Below are 19,379 nucleotides of genomic sequence, written 5' to 3'. Positions count from 1 at the left end.
AAGCGGTCTGCGTCCATGGATCGGGCCAGAGAGTCTGCGGACTCCATGCACAGGGTGAGTCCAGTAACGTCACGCTATGAGGTGAACATCAAAACGTCACGTCTAGTAATGTCATACACACTGTCTCTCTCTCTCTCTCTCTCTCTCTCTCTCTCTCTCAGTCAGCAGACATGGTTCCTAAACCCGGAGCTGGCTCTGTGCCCAAAGCCAACTCCCTGAGCAACCTGGACCAAGAGAAGACCTTCAGGTAAAAGGATGGGGAGGTGTGAGCACGTACGAGTGTCGGGTCTAAAGAACAAAGAAACGTAGCTAACCTGATGTCGAGCTGAAACTGTGTACCTAACTCCCCCCACACTCGCAGAGGAAAAGAAATGCAACCCAGATCTAAGCTGCTTTCAGTGTTCTGTTTAAACACACTGATGGTAATCTGATGGTAATATCTACCTCCAGGGTATTTTAACACCAGCACCTCTTGAATAGAGCTGGATTCCTAGAGCTCCACCTTGTGGTGATTTTGTAAAATGTCAAGCCATATGTATATTAGTTGATTTTACACATTGCTGCAAGGATGTGTCAGTGTTTCAGCATGTTTACATACTCTCTCGTGATGGATTAGGGACCACCAGTCATTAGAGCAGTCACCAGGGCCTAGTGGTCCAAATCGATCTAATTGGATTTAGCTTTAGGTTTCAGGTTATTTGGTGTGTATCATGTATGCCTTTATAACGGACCCTTCTGCTCCCCCACACACACACACACACACACACACACACACACACACAGAGCTCCGGAGCCCCAGCAGCCCCTGTCTAAAGCTGATGACATCATTCGTGCGAACCACTACGACCCGGACGAGGATGAGGACTACTACAGGAAGCAGCTGTCCTACTTCGACCGCCGCACCCTCGACAGCAAGCCCTCCACGCAGCCAACGCAGCCGTACACGCAGCCAATGCAGCCGCACACGCAGCCAACGCAGCCGCACACCCAGCCAACGCAGCCGCACACCCAGCCAACGCAGCCAACGTCCAGCTACCCAAGGTACCAGCGCACGCCCTCGCGCCCTTGTGTGTTCTGATCCAGGTGTGAAAGGATGAAAAAAAGAAGAAAAGCATAAACGTCACCCCTGAAATTTCATTTTCCTGATCATTTACCTGCAGTTTTGTTTAACTCTTTGTTTGTGTGTGTTTATTAGGGCGGAGACACTAGAGAAGGTCAGCCCCTCTCCCCAAGTGACCCCAGCTGCTCCACCTACAGCTCCGCCCCCTACACTGCCCAAACCCGCTGGTAATTGAATCCTGTGCTATGATCAACACCTTTTCTGTTTCTGAATATTAAAAATAAGAATTTATCAGTTTCTCATGCCAGCTACTCTCAGGATTTACCCATACATCCTCAGACCTCTGATGCCCTGATAGCTGCGCTTTTTTCTTTTGCCCTTGCACATACACTCACACACTCTCTCTCTCTCTCTCTCTCTCTCTCTCTCTCTCTCTCTCTCTCTCTCTCTCTCTCTCTCTCTCCAGTAGTGACCCCTCCTCTAGACCCTCGCAGCTCCCCCAAGGTAAAGCCCCCCGTCCGCGAGGACACGGTGCAGACGTCTTACCTCCCACAGAAGAGCTTCCCCGAGAAGTCACCAGTCAATGGCACTGCCGAGCCCCCCAAGCCCGCCGGAGCGCCCCCTCCAACTTCCTACAACCGCTTCGTCCCCAAACCCTACACCGTCTCGGCCAAGCCCTTTGAACGCAAGTTTGATAGCCCCAAGTTCAACCACAACCTCCTGCCCAGCGAATCACCGACCAAGGCTCCAGCAGTAGCCCCGCCTAAAACGCAGAAGGCTCCACCTCCACACCAAGACGCCGACTTGGACACGCTGACCCGCACTCCGGAGCACCGGTCCAAGTTCCAGCAAAATAACCTCAACGCTGTTCCTAAGGCCATTCCTGTCAGGTGAGAGACCACATGTGGGCCACAGTGTAGCCGTCACCACCAATAACAGAACCTCAGAACATTCTGGAGTGTTCTTTGTTTTCTTTTGTTTTTCTTTTCATTTAACATGTAGCTAGTCATTCCAGTTTAGTATTAGGCAAGTGCGTTCAGAGCCTCTTCAGTTGCCGTATTTTCATGTCTCTTTGAAACATGAGCTATGTCGATGGCTGTGATCCTCACCCCCCTGCCTGGCCCAGTGTGTATCCAAGCATACTTGTTCAATAACTATTTGGTTCTGACTTAGTCTACTGTAACACCACCACTAATATGAAGTCTTGGCTATAGTGCCTAGATAACCTTTCCAAGTCTAAATGGTAAATGGTGCTTGATTCTGGTCCTGTTCTGCACGAGCTCTTGAATCCTTTGACCCCTGAGCAGGATCATAGTCAGGTCAGATTTTCTGGGAGAGTTTTAGCATTCCTCCGTTATCAGCGGCTGATGCTTCCGTCATAAATGCGTGAAACTTAAGACTTCTCAAACATTTCCAAAAACACAAAAAAAAAATGTATATTGCTTTCAAAATCCTTTTCGATTGTTCAAGTGTCCATGCAACGTCCTGCAGATCTACTGCCCCGCAGAGTGTTGTGGCCACCATACTTGTAGCACGCCCAGTAGACCTCCAGGACCCGGTGTGGTCACCCCTAATGTAAAGTGATCAACATCTCAACCAGCTTCTCCCTGTCCCCCCAGCCCTAGCGCTTTGGAGGATGATGACGATGAAGATTTGCATACAGTGGTGGCCACAGCCCGGGGCATCTTCAACTGTAATGGCGGTGTCCTGAGTTCCATAGAGACGGGTGTGAGCATCATCATCCCCCAGGGGGCGATCCCTGAAGGTGTGGAGCAGGAGATCTACTTCAAGGTGTGTCGGGACAACAGCATCCTGCCACCCCTCGACAAGGAGAAAGGTCAGACCGTCCTCTTACCTGAACCACACCAAATAATACAACTACTACTGAATACTAATGCTATTACTGAATAGTAAATACAACTGCTACCTACTATTTCTGAATACTACTGCTGCTGACTACTACTGAACTGAATTAACACTTAAAAATATTACTGCCACTACTGATTATAAGGCAATGCTGTGACTAGTTAAAGGAGCCAATTGTAATTGTGTGTGTGTGTGTGTGTGTGTGTGTGTGTGTGTGTGTGTGTGTGTGTGTGTGTGTGTGTGTGTGTGTGTGTGTGTGTATATGCAGGTGAAACCCTACTAAGTCCCTTGGTGATGTGCGGTCCCCACGGCCTGAAGTTCCTGAAGCCCGTGGAGCTCCGCCTCCCCCACTGTGCGTCTATGACTCCTGATGGTTGGTCTTTTGCTCTAAAATCCTCCGACTCGTCGTCGGGTACGCCGCCCTCTAATCTCTGTGCTTTTGGGGCTCTGCCGGGGTGGCAAAACATCCAGCAGGGGGCGGGAGAGGGCTGCTTATGGGACACCTGTTGCACTGTGCAGGTTATTTCTCATTCATGCAACTGCTCGTTTCACTGGTCACATTTTTTCGTGCACTTGCTCACGCAGGGGTCACACGCTCGCTCTTTCACTGGGGGCTGGATTACAGGGCTGGATTATCATGCTTACCATACAGGGCTGGGTTAGCGTGCTCTCCATACAGGGCTGGGTTAGCGTGGGTTAGCGTGCTCTCCATACAGGGCTGGGTTAGCGTGGGTTAGCGTGCTCAACATACAGGGCTGGGTTAGCGTGGGTTAGCGTGCTCAACATACAGGGCTGGGTTAGCGTGGGTTAGCGTGCTCAACATACAGGGCTGGGTTTAGCGTGATCTCCATACAGGGCTGGGTTAGTGTGGGTTAGCGTGCTCAACATACAGGGCTGGGTTTAGCGTGATCTCCATACAGGGCTGGGTTAGCGTGGGTTAGCGTGCTCAACATACAGGGCTGGATTTAGCGTGATCTCCATACAGGGCTGGGTTAGTGTGGGTTAGCGTGCTCTCCATACAGATCTACAGGCTGCTGGCTGCTGTTGTGCTAGACTATTTCTTCTTTCTGAAAGTCACAACTACATTCACCAGTAATATTTATGGCAACACAAATTATGCTTTATGCAGGAAATAGTTTTCATTTTTTAATGTAAATATCTCCTGGGTGTGTTCTGGTTACTCATTCATGCTTTGTGCTTATGAAGTTGTATTTCTCACATAATTGCCAAAATGTCTGAAGTTCCTGAGAAACGCCCTGCAATTTGATTCTGAAAACATTTTCATTCTCTTTAATCTATCAGGGGCCCATTACACTGAGACATCCCTTCTGTGTGTGTGTGTGTGTGTGTTTGCGTGCGTATTCTTCTCTCCCATCTGTCTCTCTCTCCATCTGTCTCTTGCTATACATCTCTTCCTGCCATCACTGTGGATTAGCTCTGAATAATCCCCCATTTCAAAATGTACGGATGAATATCTAGAGGAGAAATGAAGCAGTGATGTCCTGCATTGCCCTGCTTCTCTGGGACAGGAGTACAGGGCTGTACCTGTAATCCCGCTGTTGTAATCCAACACCATTCTCCATCCTCCGCTTCAGAATGTATGCAGGGCCTAAGTGAGCTCTCTCCAGCTAAGAGACCTGTGTGTGTGTGTGTGTGTGTGTGTGTGTGTGTGTGTGTGTGTGTGTGTGTGTGTGTGTGTGTGTGTGTGTGTGTGTGTGTGAACAGTCACCCTCTCGGAGACGTGTGTGTGTGTGAACAGTCACCCTCTCGGAGACGTGTGTGTGTGTGTGAACAGTCACCCTCTCGGAGACGTGTGTGTGTGTGAACAGTCACCCTCTCGGAGACGTGTGTGTGTGTGTGAACAGTCACCCTCTCGGAGACGTGTGTGTGTGTGTGTGAACAGTCACCCTCTCGGAGACGTGTGTGTGTGAACAGTCACCCTCTCGGAGACGTGTGTGTGTGTGTGTGTGTGAACAGTCTCCCTCTCGGAGACGTGTGAGTGAACAGTCTCCCTCTCGGAGACGTGTGTGTGAGTGAACAGTCTCCCTCTCGGAGACGTGTGTGTGTGTGAACAGTCACCCTCTCGGAGACGTGTGTGTGTGTGAACAGTCACCCTCTCGGAGACGTGTGTGTGTGTGAACAGTCACCCTCTCGGAGACGTGTGTGTGTGTGAACAGTCACCCTCTCGGAGACGTGTGTGTGTGTGTGAACAGTCACCCTCTCGGAGACGTGTGTGTGTGTGAACAGTCACCCTCTCGGAGACGTGTGTGTGTGTGTGAACAGTCACCCTCTCGGAGACGTGTGTGTGTGTGTGTGAACAGTCACCCTCTCGGAGACGTGTGTGTGTGAACAGTCACCCTCTCGGAGACGTGTGTGTGTGTGTGTGTGTGTGAACAGTCTCCCTCTCGGAGACGTGTGTGTGAGTGAACAGTCTCCCTCTCGGAGACGTGTGTGTGAGTGAACAGTCTCCCTCTCGGACACGAGAGTGATCACTCTCCCGCACAAAGACGTATGTGAGGGAACATTCTCCCGCAAATGTGTGAGAGCTCTTCTGACTCTTGAGTGTTCTACAGACCTTAGGAAGGGAACCTGGCTCGAATCATCACTAAATCATCATCTTTTCCCAAGAGATTAAAAAAAATTAATTTCTTTCTTAACAGCTATCATTTTCAGCATCAAAGACATGAACACTCCCCGCCCCATTTGTGTTTTAAAATGTGATCTTACAAATAAAGAAACACAAAGTATGTGATACAAATAATCTCATAAGACATGAAGCTGTAAGCCGTGCTGGGTTTTATCTGCTGTATGGTTTATCTGGTGACACTTTCTCTTCAAGCTTTTTAGTGCTGATAAGTCTCAATTATCTTGGCATGCCAAGAACAGTTGACGCCGTCTTATATTCACGGAGCATAGACTGAAGTTTCATTATGTCCCAAAACTACAAATGCAGAAGCAGGCGTTTGAATTCTCGATTTATTTGTTTTAATAAGGGTTTCTTCTGATGAGGTTTTATTGTGGTTGAAGGTATGTGTGGGATTATATCTGAATGATCTCAAAACCTTGAAAATCTCTCTCCCTCCTTATCTCTCTCTCCCACACCCACTCACATCCCAGAGTGGCAGAGTGAGTTGTCTTGAAATTACCTCTTTATTATATAAGTAACAGATAAAACCCAGTGTGGTTTTGTTGGAGACTTTTATTACGTTAGGGTTGTTTGTTTGTTTGCTGGTTGGTTTTTGTTTTTTGGGTCTGTTCTAAAGCTTTTGACTCATGGTTGTAACATATTACTCACCATATGGTTCACGTGTCTCTCTCCCCCTCCAACTTTATCTCTTCCCCTCTTTCCTTTTTCTCGGTCTCTTTCTTGCTGTTTTCCTCTACTCAGGTGACCCCAAGAATTGGCAGAACAAATCTCTCCCCGGGGATCCAAACTACCTGGTCGGAGCCAACTGTGTGTCTGTGCTTATCGACCACTTCTGAGGAGGCTGTTGCTGAATGTGAATCCCAGGATGAAAGAAAACACACCCTCACCTTCTGAACACACACACACACACACACACAGTCATTGAGGCAGGGGGACGTTTGGCAGTAATAAATGAAGGATGGATGCGTTTTAGTTCTGTTTACTGTAGCCATGGACACATGAAGAAGGATGTCTTTCTCTGAAGTGCTGTTCTGACTCTTCTTCATCCTCTTCCTCCTCCTTTTTTGTGCTTATGAGCTTTCTGAGTAAATCAGAAAAAAGAACCTTTTTAATTGTTCATGGACTGCATAATATGTGCCGCTGAGAATATTCCCATCATGTGCAAAGTTAGTTCCACACTACTGGTCACAGCTTTACCCTCCGCAGGCTTCATTCAGAAAAGTACTAAAGTACTTCACACAATACTAACCTCAGAGCATATTTTTACTTCACACAACAGCCTGCACACTAGTATACCTATATATAGCACAGTCGATTTTTCATTTTGTTTTTGTATGGTTTATTTTTTTTTCTTCTTTCGAGTATTGAATTTTTTTTCTTCTTCAATGAAATTATGCGGGAGTCTGACTATGAGGACTGGTGTCACGTCACGCGCGTAACCCACGCCGAGCGTAAAGGGCAGTGAGGGTGTGTTGGGAGGTGGGCTCAACAGGAAGGCAGGAGGGTGATGGAGGTGGTGTTGGGAGTGGTGGAGCAAGCCCAGTGTGTGCCGCTCCATCCTGACCTGCCAACCCTCTTCCTCATCATCATCTCCAGCAGTGACGGCTGACCTGCTGCTACCATGTTGCCCCTTGTTGGACCGGTGGACTCGTGATGTGTAGTTTAAGTGTAGGTTAAGTGTTCCGAATGTGTGGAGGTCTGTGCATGTGAGGGTCTGCGAACCCCAGCGTTACCCCCCTCCGGTTCCACAAGCTTCACTTCATCCTTGTTCCCTCTCAGTCCCGATTCTTACTCCACTCTGTCTATCTCTGTCTCTCACTCCTACTTTAGCAGTGAGCCCTAATTGCCATATTGTGTTTTTCTTTAATTCCTCAAATGACAAAACCTCTTTTCTTTTATTGCCATCATTGTTGATTTTTTTTTATATACTAAATTATGATGGTGGATTATGGGAGAAGTGAAGCAGTTCTGTCGTTTTGTCAGTCCACTGTAATGAACTCCAGCTGGATTCCCACGCCAGAGCGGTTCAGGCGCTCAGTACACGTTCGCTCAGGCTACCTACTATGCACAGTAAAACACACGAGACGGGCTGTATATAGAGCTAGCATCTGGCCTTTTGTTCTTGGTTTGTAAATTACTTTTTTACGTCTTTATTGTTTTGTATAAAACGTGGCAAGAAAAAAAATCTTAAAAAATAGAGTGAATGCAATGGAAATGGTGATGTTTGTACTCTGGTTATACCCTGAGCCTTGGAACTTGTGACTTAGAATTACTTCCACGTTTTTTTTCTACCAATATATCAACACTAATATCTACATATAAACATTTGTAACAGTCACAGAACCAACATTTTTATGCTTTATTTGAAACTGAGAAATGCGCTTGATTTTAAAAGCTCCCCAATATTTCTTCTTCTGTCTCATTATTAGTGTTCCTGGATGCTGTATTATGTGCCCTGAAGTGTATTTTTCTACTAATAGATGATTTATTATGGCACACAAGTGATTTTTTTTTCTTTTAGATAACACAGCTTCAGTCGAATATTACATCCTCACATGTGTGACTCCTTTTTTTTCCTTTTTCAATTTTAAGTATACCACTGTATTAATAAAATCATTTTTAAAATAAAATGTTTTGTTGTTTTCGCTAACTGAGTATCTCTAACTCTAACAGCATTGTCCACGTGTGGGTGTGTCCACCCTAACGAAAATGATAAGAACCTTATAGACTAGGAGCATTTCCACCAGTCGAAGGTTGTTGTTTATCGTTTAACATCTCATTGCTCTTTAAGCATGGCTGTCAGACTCTGCAATGAATTAAGCATACTTTATTCTGTATTGGATGCATTTGCTCATTTAAACCACAATGGACTCTATAAGGTGTACATGATGTATAAATTCATTACATTTGCATTCATGTTTCATAGTGTGTAATTAAGATACCTTCCCACCAAATACAGTCTGGTGATATTTGACCTACAGCAGAAGTTGAAATTAATATTTACACACAAATACGACACTAATAGGTTTATATTTGCACAATAAAAACACTGAGTTGATTTGGAGAGATGGAGTGAGTGGGTGGCGGTCTGGGATATGTTTTTGTCAGTGTTAATTGAGCTTATTATTTAATTTATATTTTATTTAGGAAAATAAAGAAATGTCTTGATATTTAAAGAAATTCCTCTATTTCAATAGATTAGTTATGCCGATGCAGTATGGCATTATGCGGTACCATGCTGTGGCTACAGATGGCGCCTACTGACTGTGTTGGGGTGTAAAACGCGTGTCAAAGCACCTCTAATTTTACATACTCCATATACATATTTAGGCTATATCTTCATGATCAAAGTGGCCTGATAAGTCCTCACTATGTGTTTGTTAAACAGTCCGGGTCTAGGAGTCTACTTGTTTTAAAACGAGGCAGGAGCGTTTGAAAGAAACTGGCTAGAACAAGATGGTTTATGCGACTTGAAGTGACACAGCACGGTGGATGCGGCGTGTGTGGACATCCCGTCTGGATCACATACAGCCGAACTACTGCACCGACCCAAAACCAACCCAAAAACACCCAATACATCCTGACTACCGCACCGAGCCAAAACACCATGAGGTGGCCCCGTAGGCTGCACCTCGCGTCTGGATGGCGCTGCGCTGCCCAGCGAGGTGGAGACGGTGGAGGGTGTTCGCACGTCCTTGGCTCAGACCCACTCCGCCGTCGGCTCCGTACGCAAGCTCGGAACCAATAGGCTACATCACCTGACGGAGGCGGACATCACCCGGCTGACTACAAGAACGAGCACTTTCATTTTATCCTCTGGTGAACCTTTACAAACTCACGTGTCGTGGCGTTGGTTTACTTCAGCTGCTGCGCTGCGAGGTGGATGTTTCTTCAGACCATGATGAGGAACTGTGATGGAGACGGACGTGATGTTTCATCTCTCAGCGCCTTTACTCGAAGTGGGCAGTGATATATATACTAGTCTGTGGACACTACGGTAGTGTTTGTGGCTGAAACCTCTTTCTTTTTCTTTTTTTATCGCCTGTTCTCAACACCTGCTCGGAAAAGGCTGAGTTTACCTTCGGCACAGCGATAAAGCGAACCGGACAAACCTCCACCACGTATGCCCGCTAAAGGTGCCGTCGGGATGGACTCTGCGTACTGGCAACCTGCCGTAAACGAATCTTTAGGTTCTCGGTGCCGAGGATAATTACTAGGGTCCAAACCCAGAGGAGCGTCTGTCTGAATGCTACTGAATTAGGAACCACCGCAGTGAAGTTTATTGAAATTAAATCAATTTGGTGGTGAGCATGCCAGTGAGTGCGATGCCGAGAGGTCGCTCTCTCAGCCCGGTCTCCCTGTCCCACAGTCTCTCCCGGCTGAGGGAGTTCCGAACCCGGACTCGGATCATGCTTTCACTCGGAGTTTCTCAGATGGTTCTGGGGAGTCTCATCCTGGCTGTCAGTTTCGCCGCCTTAGCCCTTACTACCTCTCCCAGAGTCAGGCATTCCTGTCCCTTTTGGGCCGGTTTCTCGGTAAGTGCTATTTTACGCGCTGTTATTTAGGCGAGGGGTCTTTTGTCGCGGTGCTTTATTGGTTTCGTAATGAAGCTGTTTGCACTTTTCTGACCCTGAGGCTTGCAGAGTCAGCAGCGCGTGAGCGCACGTGCTCTTTGTAGTCGGCGCGTGCTGACGGGCGAATAACCTAAGCGCGCGCGTCTCTATGTGGATCTCGTGCCCTTGTGTTTGATGTGTGACACATTTCTCTGCTGTACATTATCTTTTCTTTGTACGTAACGACGAAGACAAATATTACTTTTCTCTGCCCCGCTCGTATCCTATTGGTGAACAATTTCTGCTCCGTAAAGAAAAACTGAACGTTATGAAGTGTGTTCAAAATGTGTTTTTGAAGCAGCCACCCGTGTCAGCTAGATCATAGCACGGTGATCATAACATGCTGATAACGTATAAAACGTACTGCACTGCACCAGTGCAAGCTACTGAAACGGACAATTATTGTTTCAAACACTGCCCCCTTTTTAGAGATTCTATTCATGTGTGGTTGGCAGAGGACCACCCATAGGCTACTTAATAAATTGTCTGCCAGAGACTAAGGCGCCCTATATCGAGTCATTGTTAGAACAATAGACTACATTATGAAATGTTCATTGTAAAACTTCATGCTGTGGTTAAGTGGTTGTTGTCATTGATGCCTGAGTGTCTTTGTTGCAAATAAATAGTCAGGCTCAGACAAGATTATTTTTCTCAACATTATGTCTGTGATAAATGGTTTGTTTATATCTTTACTATCGGCCATCTTCCCAGACTCAGATTGAGCCGAATTTTAGTTCGGAAACTTCATCTTCAGTGATGAGTCACCACAGGGCATTGTAGTTTATTCCATGCCCAGGGACCAGCCCTAGATCTATGAATCAAAACCAAAGGTAAAACATTTGCTTGCTGGGACTGTACAAGAATAGAGCTGCTCTGGGCCCTTTAGTTCATACTGGACTAGATGTATTACTGCCTAAAAGCAAAACGGCTGAACATGCATTTTTGACCCAAAAGATTGTGGATTTGAGAATCCCATCAGAGCAATCTGGGTTTTTTTTTGTTTCTGGTGCTGTGATCCAGATCAGCATCTGTTATGACTGAGAGTTTCTATGAAGAAAGACAAGACCAGAAGACATGAAACGTGCAGCTGAATAAAGTTGGTTGGAAACAGACCAGTGCAAAAAGATTTGGAGGAATACTGGATAACACACATACACCTCCCTTTGGAAAAAAAAGTGGCATGCCAGTAGTCCCAGATTCCTCTCAAGTCAAAATCATTTAGATTCAAATTTATACCACCAGTAGGGTATTTGATTACTGGGAAAGGGGTACATTTTATTTACCACAAGTAATTCATTTTCTCTGTACAAATTATATTCAAGCCCTTTCAACTTACAAAGTTGTTGCAATTTAAGATAATAATGATCCAAATAAAATTCTAGTAGTATACAAACTATAAATCAGTATAAGATATTAAAGCTTTAGATTGCAGGACCTTAAGCTAACAAAAATATCTTTCTGTTTGTAAAGTGTTTTATGTCAAATAAAAAACAAAAGTTTGCCAGGCGGTAGTCAACAGGTGATAATGAGATTGATACACATTGTTTATTTAAAACTGAATCTAAAAAAATGAAAAAGAAGATTTCACATATTTCAACATAGCGCCAACTGTTCACTCATAATAGTTTCTGAACATTCATATTAATATTTGTTCATTAAAATACAAAATACATACAAATTTACAGCCTACACGTGCTCTGACTTACATAAGAACAGCTGCAGGAGAGTCTTGGGCTTAGGGGAAATCATTAAATCAAAATGAACTGTGAAAGGACTTGCACTATATTAAAAAGAGGAGCTGTAGGCATGATGCTTGATCCTGCCCTGGATCCAACTGCTCAAAGTGGAGCGCCGCACAACTGCCTCCCTCAGTGTCCCGCCTGTCTGCTGTTCTCGCCCCTGTTTACATGCCATTGCTTACTGCTGTGTGCAATAACACCGGATCTGTTTACCAGGTGGAGCTGGCTTACACCGCAAGTGTGGCAGCCTCACAAAATGTTTTGCATTCCCATGTTTTTTCATTGCATTGCACTGGTTAAGTGACTAGGTCTACAACAACTGGGAAGCTGTAGGCTATGGCTGCAAATAACACAGGAAAATGAAAAGTCAACATTATCCTGCTAGCAGCTAAGTTTATTGTCATGCTGGATTATGTGCATTTAAGAAGAAAGTACTGGAAACTACATAAAAAACTTGTTTAATCAACTTATCTTGACTAAAACCAGTATTGAAAAACCTGAAAAATGTGCTTCAGAATGTACTGACTCGATGTTATAGCTATACAGAAAACACCTTTTATGGATCTATTCAATCAAAATGCAAAGTGATGGTTGCAAAAGGATAGCTTTTTGCAACTATTTATTTACTTGTTCATTATTAATCAATTAATGAATCAATTAGTCATGGGAGGGAAGGGCCATCGAAGCTCATGAAGGCCCTTGGTCTTAGTTCCTCGCTCCTCCACCACTCCGGTCTGGGTCTACCTGGTTTGAAGGCTGGTTGTGCCTACGTAAGGTCACTACTGCGGTCTGTCCTGAGAGCAACCCTTCTGTTGTGCTAGGCAAGGATCCAGGCTCCATACTGGGCGATCTCCTGTCGCACAGACAACAGACGGAAATCCTGTTATTATTTATGTGTTAGGAACCATGTACCGTGGCGTTCATCTGCTGTGAGCTAAGCAACACTGCTCTTATGTTTACCCTTTGTGATCGGCCCGCCACATGTTCGGGAGGCGGGTGTCGTGACTGTCTGCCTGTGTAGCAGCTGGGCTGACTCGTGGCCCCCAGTGTGGTGAGCCAGGTCTGCTGTTGCAGAGGGGAAAGTGGTCTATGAGGATAAAACTGCTACTGGCATCAAATAAATCCCAGTGTGGCCCCACCAAATCGAATGTGATTTGAGGCCCCACCCCATGTGCCCTCATTGATGTCTGGGCTCCATCTCTCAGGGGCTCATGCTCGACTCTCTCAGGGGCTCTTCTCTGGTGTTATTGGGCACTGGTGTGCGGATCACTTCTTCATATGGAACGGGTTTCTGGAGTGCCAGCCTTTTGATTGTATTTATTGTTGCCAAAAGCAATCGCTTTGTAATGGAACAATGAAAGCTCTCATGTACCTAAAATGGGACACGGTACAAAAACACTTCTTCATACTTAGAGAATGCAAAGACAATAGTATATAGTATATATATAGTATATACAGTATCACAATATATATATATATATAAATTTTTTTCCTGGGATCTGAGCCTCTCCTCCATTTTATGGATCACAGCACTGAGTGCACTGGTGTTTATTTTCCAGTGTTTCAGTCTCTCCAACGTTTCACATTTCTCTGGCTGTTTCCATCATTTGGGATAGCCATGTCTACTACCACTGTTGTTTCCTGCCTCTGATCACTGTGTCTTGTTGGAGATCTTAGCTTTGATGTTTTCTGATACTCTCCGTGTCTCCTTTCACACAGCTCATGCATATATGTCCCTTTATACGATCCCTGCCACCCCTGGTTGTGTCTGTAAGTGTATGCTGTCTCTTCCAGCATCCCGCACCCTTCGACTACAGCTGTACTGTGACTACTCAACACACTCCGCATTCTCACGCCTGCTTCTGTCAAGCCAGTGCTCGGTGCGTGATGGCGTGCTGCCGTGATTAGTGCTTCTGCTGTCCTCCAGTTCTACCTGATTCATTGTCAGCCACCTTTGCTGTCTGTAGGTGGAACATTCCACGGAGGGGATTATCCTGCCATGGTACCTCCTCTGTTTCCATGGTATCCATATCCCCATCTGTTTGAGGTACTCTCTCGTAAGCTCATCCTTGGGGGCCATTGCTTGAACATGTTCATGGATGTTTCGTGTCTCACCCTGCCCAGTGGATCTTACACTTGGTAGACCATCTTCTTCTTGCTCCGGCTGGTGTACAGCCTTGGGATGTTGGATGGAGTTTGTCATGCACTGTGAGTGTGTCATGCACTGTGAGTGTGTCATGCATTGTGAGTGTGTCATGCACTGTGAGTGTGTCATGCACTGTGAAGAGTATTCTGGTCTTGAAGTTGGCGTCTTCCGGGTCCTCTCAGCCAGCTAACTGTCACTCTGGGTATTAGATGACTGGCAAGGGCGACTATGGCTTTGATCTCTTCCTGTTCATTTGTCTTGAGGATCTGCCTTACCCTGCAGAGTTGTGGACTTACTTAGATGATGCTGTCCTTCAGCGCTGTGCCTTAGGTTTCCCCAGTGTTTGGAATATTTGTAGTCATCCTTCAGGTCTGTTTTGTTCCGGCAAAAGGTAAAAAGACAAATATAATGTGTACCATTAGGTTGCTGTAAATGAATCAGTCTGAAAAAAAACATATTGCATCTTTAACATTTATGTGAACGAATGGTGCTATAAATGAATGGAAAATATTTTTGCTAAATTTGCTCTGGATCAGAGTTGCTATAGAAATTCATATTTACTCTGAAAATGAATCTTGACTGAATTTTATATTTATTGTGAACATTTACTCTAAATATTTATATTTATGCTGAATATTCATCTTAACTCTGAAATTCATCGTTATCATTTGACAGAAAGAGCAGGAGGGTGGCAACTGCATCCTCGGGCCTTCAAATTTCATGATGCTGATAGTAAATATTTATGAGGGAACACTTTCTTGATTTTGTGCCAGCGACGCCCTCCAGAGCTGGGAGGAGCCAAACAGTGTGGATTTAAGGAATGGAGGGGTGAGTAGACAGATCTACAGGGCAGAGACGGGTGTGGTGTGTATGCATGGCATTGGTGATAAGCAGCGTAGAGGTCAGAGGTGAAAGGGCGGGTCCCGTGGCTGACTAATTGGTGTATGGCTGGCACATTGCAGATAACGCTGTGATTACCACCGTAAGTACTAACTGCTCATATCATTGTCTCTCAGATTGGATGCTACATGTGTTTTTTAGATTGTCATGTAAAACCAGGTTCTTGGGGCACGCATGTCTCCCTTTGTGTGGAGGGAATGTCGAGGAGGGATTATCTCCTTCCTGTGTGTTCTTAATGAATCCAGTCATGTTGCACATCAACCCCTGTCCCAGTGTTAACCTAAACATACATACACACACGCACACACACACACACACACACACACACACACACACACACACACACACACACATTCAATTTAGGTAGTATTAGAGGAAGCAGGGAGCTAGTTTAATATTTGCCCTTATAAGCTGTTTGCCCCATTTTTTTTCATAAATTCATGTACGTGTCACGCATTAACATCTTCCTTTATCTTTTTAACTTCATCCTTACACGTGTGGGTGTGTCCGTAGTAGGTGTCCATAGGTGAACTCCCTGTCCTGATGCAGTCCTGACCATAGAGCTGCGTCCTGATGCAGTCCTGACCATAGAGCTGCATCCTGGAGGCTGTCTGGCCACAAGGACACTATGATGGACACATACTCCACCAATCAGAGGCTCAGGACGCTGGTCATTCTTGTGGCCAGAAAGCTCCCTGGTTTTGGGCTACTGCCAACTGTAATGGGACAGGATGGGACAGGACAGAACACGATGTACACGATGTATAAGAGAGACAGTCTGGTGTATTGAATGTGGGAGATCCCTGTTTTCATCCGTCCCCTTTGTCTTCCTGCACTGCCCCACTCCTACGTGTCTCTGTTTCTGTATCTCTTGAATGGTACCATCTTACCGTCTCAGGTGAAATACCAGTCAGAGAGAAACAGCCAATACACCATCTCTTTCCACCGCAGGGAGGCAGGATCAAATGGAGGAAGGGTTTGTGTGTATATATATGTGTGTGTGTGTGTGTGTGTGTGTGTGTGTGTGTGTGTGTGTGTGTGTGTGTGTGTGCTTTTTAGTAGTAGTATTCTTAAGCGACAAGTCCATGTTGCAGCCGTTTTAAGTTTGAGCATGTTGCTATGAACACAGCAGAACAGCAGAACACACACGTTGTGTTTTAGAGCTCACACAGACGAGACATGGCCAATATTATCAAACCCTCCCTCACCCTCGTGGAAAATAGCGTAAATAACTAAACCAAAGCTAATTAGCAGCAGAACGTGAAAACTATGAGTCGTGGCAGGAAAATGACAGTAGGGTGGTAGGTTGACAGGTTCAGTACGGGACCGTGTAGCAACCACACTTCCATCTCGGTCAGGACACATTTCTAGTGTGTTAGCGTGTGGCACTCATTAGTGCAACAGTGCGAGCAGCACGCTGAAGAAGCAGTGGTGCAGGTGTGCGACGTTGGGATGTGGAGAGGGTGCGTGTCTGTCGCACGTCTGCGTCTGGGTGCTCCTCCCTCACTCTGAGCAGCAAATTAGACGGCCCTGTGCTGCTCAAAAGTGATCACTTAGCAAAGATCCCACACAGAGCCCCAGCACACCCTTGCTGACTTCCCTGAGCCCGCAGTGGAGGAAAAGTGTGTGTGTGTGTGTGTGTGTGTGTGTGTGTGTGTGTGTGTGTGTGTGTGTGTGTGTGTGTGTGTGTGTGTGTGTGTGTGTGTGTGTGTGTACTGCAGACTACCAGCCCCGGTGCTACTGCAGGCTACATGGTGCATTGCTCCACTTTGAAAAGGAGTTAAATATTCACACACACACACATGTACACACACACACACACACACACACACACACACACATGTACACACACACACACACACACACACACATGTACACACACACACACACACATGTACACACACACCCCCAGATGTATGGGCACCCCACACAAGGATAAATGCTCTCATGGGTATACATGCCGGCATAAATAGCTGTGGTGTTGACTGCAGTATGTTTGCTGTGGTCTCCACACCCACACATACTTATATATACACACAATTCTTTCTCCCTACATTACAATGCTTTATGAGCTAAACACTTTCATATTATTCCGATGTTGGATTAGTTGATTATATTTTATGGTGTGTTATATTGAGTTTCTGTAGCCTGCATGGGGCTATAGCCGAGCATGCATCAAATACATAAGCCTAAACGTGACATCAAATATAAGCTTGTAAACTCATTATGATCAAATTTCCTTTTCAGAATAAGGTATAGCACACTTATATAATCCCAGACATGTCAACTGCAAATACTGCAAATATTACATACAGGCACTTGCACACAAATAAACTGCACACAAATACACAATATACAGCACACAAATACACAATACACAGCACACAAATACACAATATACAACACACATATAACACCACACAAAACTCAAAGGTTGAGCAGTTATTCTCCAACTCAAACATTGGCTCACGTTGTGTGTCACATTGTGTGTCCTTTCAGTGTAATGATGTGGTGAACTGTGGAGTGTCATGACTCTGATGTAGAGCTGTGTACTGTAGAGAGAGGCGGACCTTTGAGCGCGGCTCTGTTTAGCTGCATGCCTTCCACTGGTCACCGTCTCTCCCGCCCCTCTGTCGCCACGGGAATGGGGCAGCACTGCCAGCGGGACTCCTGTTGAGGGAAGGGTGGACACACACACACACACACACACACACACACACACACACACAATCAATTAATATAACCAACCAGTGTGTTCATCATAATGTAATGATAAATGTAAAGTACATCATAATGTAATGCAGTGTAAGACTGCCAAAAATCCAATTAGACTCCAAAAATCCAATAATATATACATTTAATAACGGCACATTACTGTAAAAGATGCATTCTTTATGTTTTAAAAATGCAAAAACATTTATTCCTTGTGTTTTTACTATGTACATGATTAGGTTTGATTTTATGGCTAGAGTTCAGTGGGATTATGGTCAGGATTAGGAAGGTTAGGTTAGGTTCAGGTCAGTTTAAAAGTAAAACTCATGGTTAAAATAAAGTTAGGTTTGAATGATCATTTACACTCATAGTTAAAATGAAGTTCATCTTCCTCACAAGTTCAGTCCACTGATGGCGACTGTGGAGTTTTCCAGTCTGGGTTCTTTCTGGGTGGGAGGGGGGGGGGGGGGGGGGGGTTGTCTTTTTTTCTCATACGAATAAGCAAACAGGCTCCAAAAATAATTACACATTTTTAGAGTTTAACATTTCTTACATCCCCTGCACTTCATGTGTAGATTATAAATTGAACTCGCTTTTAAATGCATAAAGGTAAAGTTATTTATTATTAATATTGGTATCGACCACAGCAAGGTGCTAATTATTATTTATTGCATAAGCCCAAGAAAATCATTATGAGTGTGTTGTGTACGTGCACATGTGTACATGCATGTGTGTGTGTGTGTGTGTGTGTGTGTGTGTGTGTGTGTGTGTGTGTGTGTGTGTGTGTGTGTGTGTGTGTGGTTTATCTTGGCCTCAATATGATCCAAACAATGATTGTTTTGCTACCACTGCCACACCACTTTAAAATCCCTTATATAAATACTGTTTCTTAATGTTCCCCAAAATAAAAACACCAGCACCCCCCAAATGCACATTTGCCAAACTAAAACCAACAATTCCTCTTCAAACTGCTTTAATCAAATGCTTTCATTGTGGTCGCTGCTGTTTACTGTACACATATTTCCTCTTGTAGTCTTTGTGGGAAAGAGCTTCTCTACTACCCTGTTATTCTGGACGCTCTCTCGTGCATTAAGGTGCTATCATTGGCTTTGATTGTTGTGTTGTTGTGAGTGTGTTTCGTACACAGAGCTGATATGGCTAACCCAGAATGTTGTTTAGGACCAGTATGAGTGTATCATCCCTAAAGCTAAATTGTGTGTCAGTAAGTGACTCCTTTGTTGGGCTTTGAAACTGTCAGCCATCACATTTCTACTGTTGGTTCTTTTGTGTGCAACCTGTGTGTGGGGGCTGATGGGTAAGGGAGACATTGTGTGCCGACTGCCTGGTTTTGATTGGCTGGACAGTCGAGGTTCGTTAGCAGACCCTCCTGGGAGAACAGGAACCAGGCCAGGCAGACATACATACAGACAGACAGACAGACATACATACATACAGAAAGAGACATTTGTTTTCAAAGAAGTCATGACAGAATTGAAAGGGTCAGCTGACTGGACTTAAGAAAACGGATTCTCCACACCTCTTATTGAGCCTTAATGGATGCCACAGCCTCATATGCCCTCCCTGCTGCCTTATGGCTAAAACTGGGACAATGATTCCAAGAGCACTCAATATTTTTCTTTTTTGGAACGCGACGTGGAGGATGGTACTGTTGTGTGGCTTGAGCCTTCTTCTTTCA

General features: G+C 45.1%; 2 protein-coding genes across 2 annotated transcripts in view; both read left to right on the top strand.

Annotated features, from left to right (window-relative positions):
* tjp1a (tight junction protein 1a) overlaps positions 1-8,223 on the top strand; it is a 97,642-nt gene extending 89,419 nt beyond the window's left edge. The window contains exons 23-30 of the mRNA XM_076983231.1: positions 4-54; positions 162-247; positions 784-1,041; positions 1,196-1,287; positions 1,527-1,950; positions 2,680-2,897; positions 3,195-3,338; positions 6,315-8,223. Of these exons, the coding sequence (XP_076839346.1) occupies positions 4-54; positions 162-247; positions 784-1,041; positions 1,196-1,287; positions 1,527-1,950; positions 2,680-2,897; positions 3,195-3,338; positions 6,315-6,409 (1,368 nt within the window). The 3' untranslated portion in view covers positions 6,410-8,223. The remainder of the gene's footprint in view (positions 1-3; positions 55-161; positions 248-783; positions 1,042-1,195; positions 1,288-1,526; positions 1,951-2,679; positions 2,898-3,194; positions 3,339-6,314) is intronic.
* A 686-nt stretch (positions 8,224-8,909) lies between these two features.
* fam189a1 (family with sequence similarity 189 member A1) overlaps positions 8,910-19,379 on the top strand; it is a 116,301-nt gene continuing 105,831 nt past the window's right edge. The window contains exon 1 of the mRNA XM_076999463.1: positions 8,910-10,108. Coding sequence (XP_076855578.1) covers positions 9,884-10,108 — 225 coding nt within the window. The 5' untranslated portion in view covers positions 8,910-9,883. The remainder of the gene's footprint in view (positions 10,109-19,379) is intronic.

The sequence above is a fragment of the Brachyhypopomus gauderio genome, chromosome 1, assembly GCF_052324685.1.
Source record: "Brachyhypopomus gauderio isolate BG-103 chromosome 1, BGAUD_0.2, whole genome shotgun sequence".
Classification (NCBI taxonomy): Eukaryota; Metazoa; Chordata; class Actinopteri; order Gymnotiformes; family Hypopomidae; genus Brachyhypopomus; species Brachyhypopomus gauderio.
The sequence above is the reverse complement of the archived record's forward strand: the minus strand, read 5'-3'. Positions and strand labels throughout refer to the sequence as shown.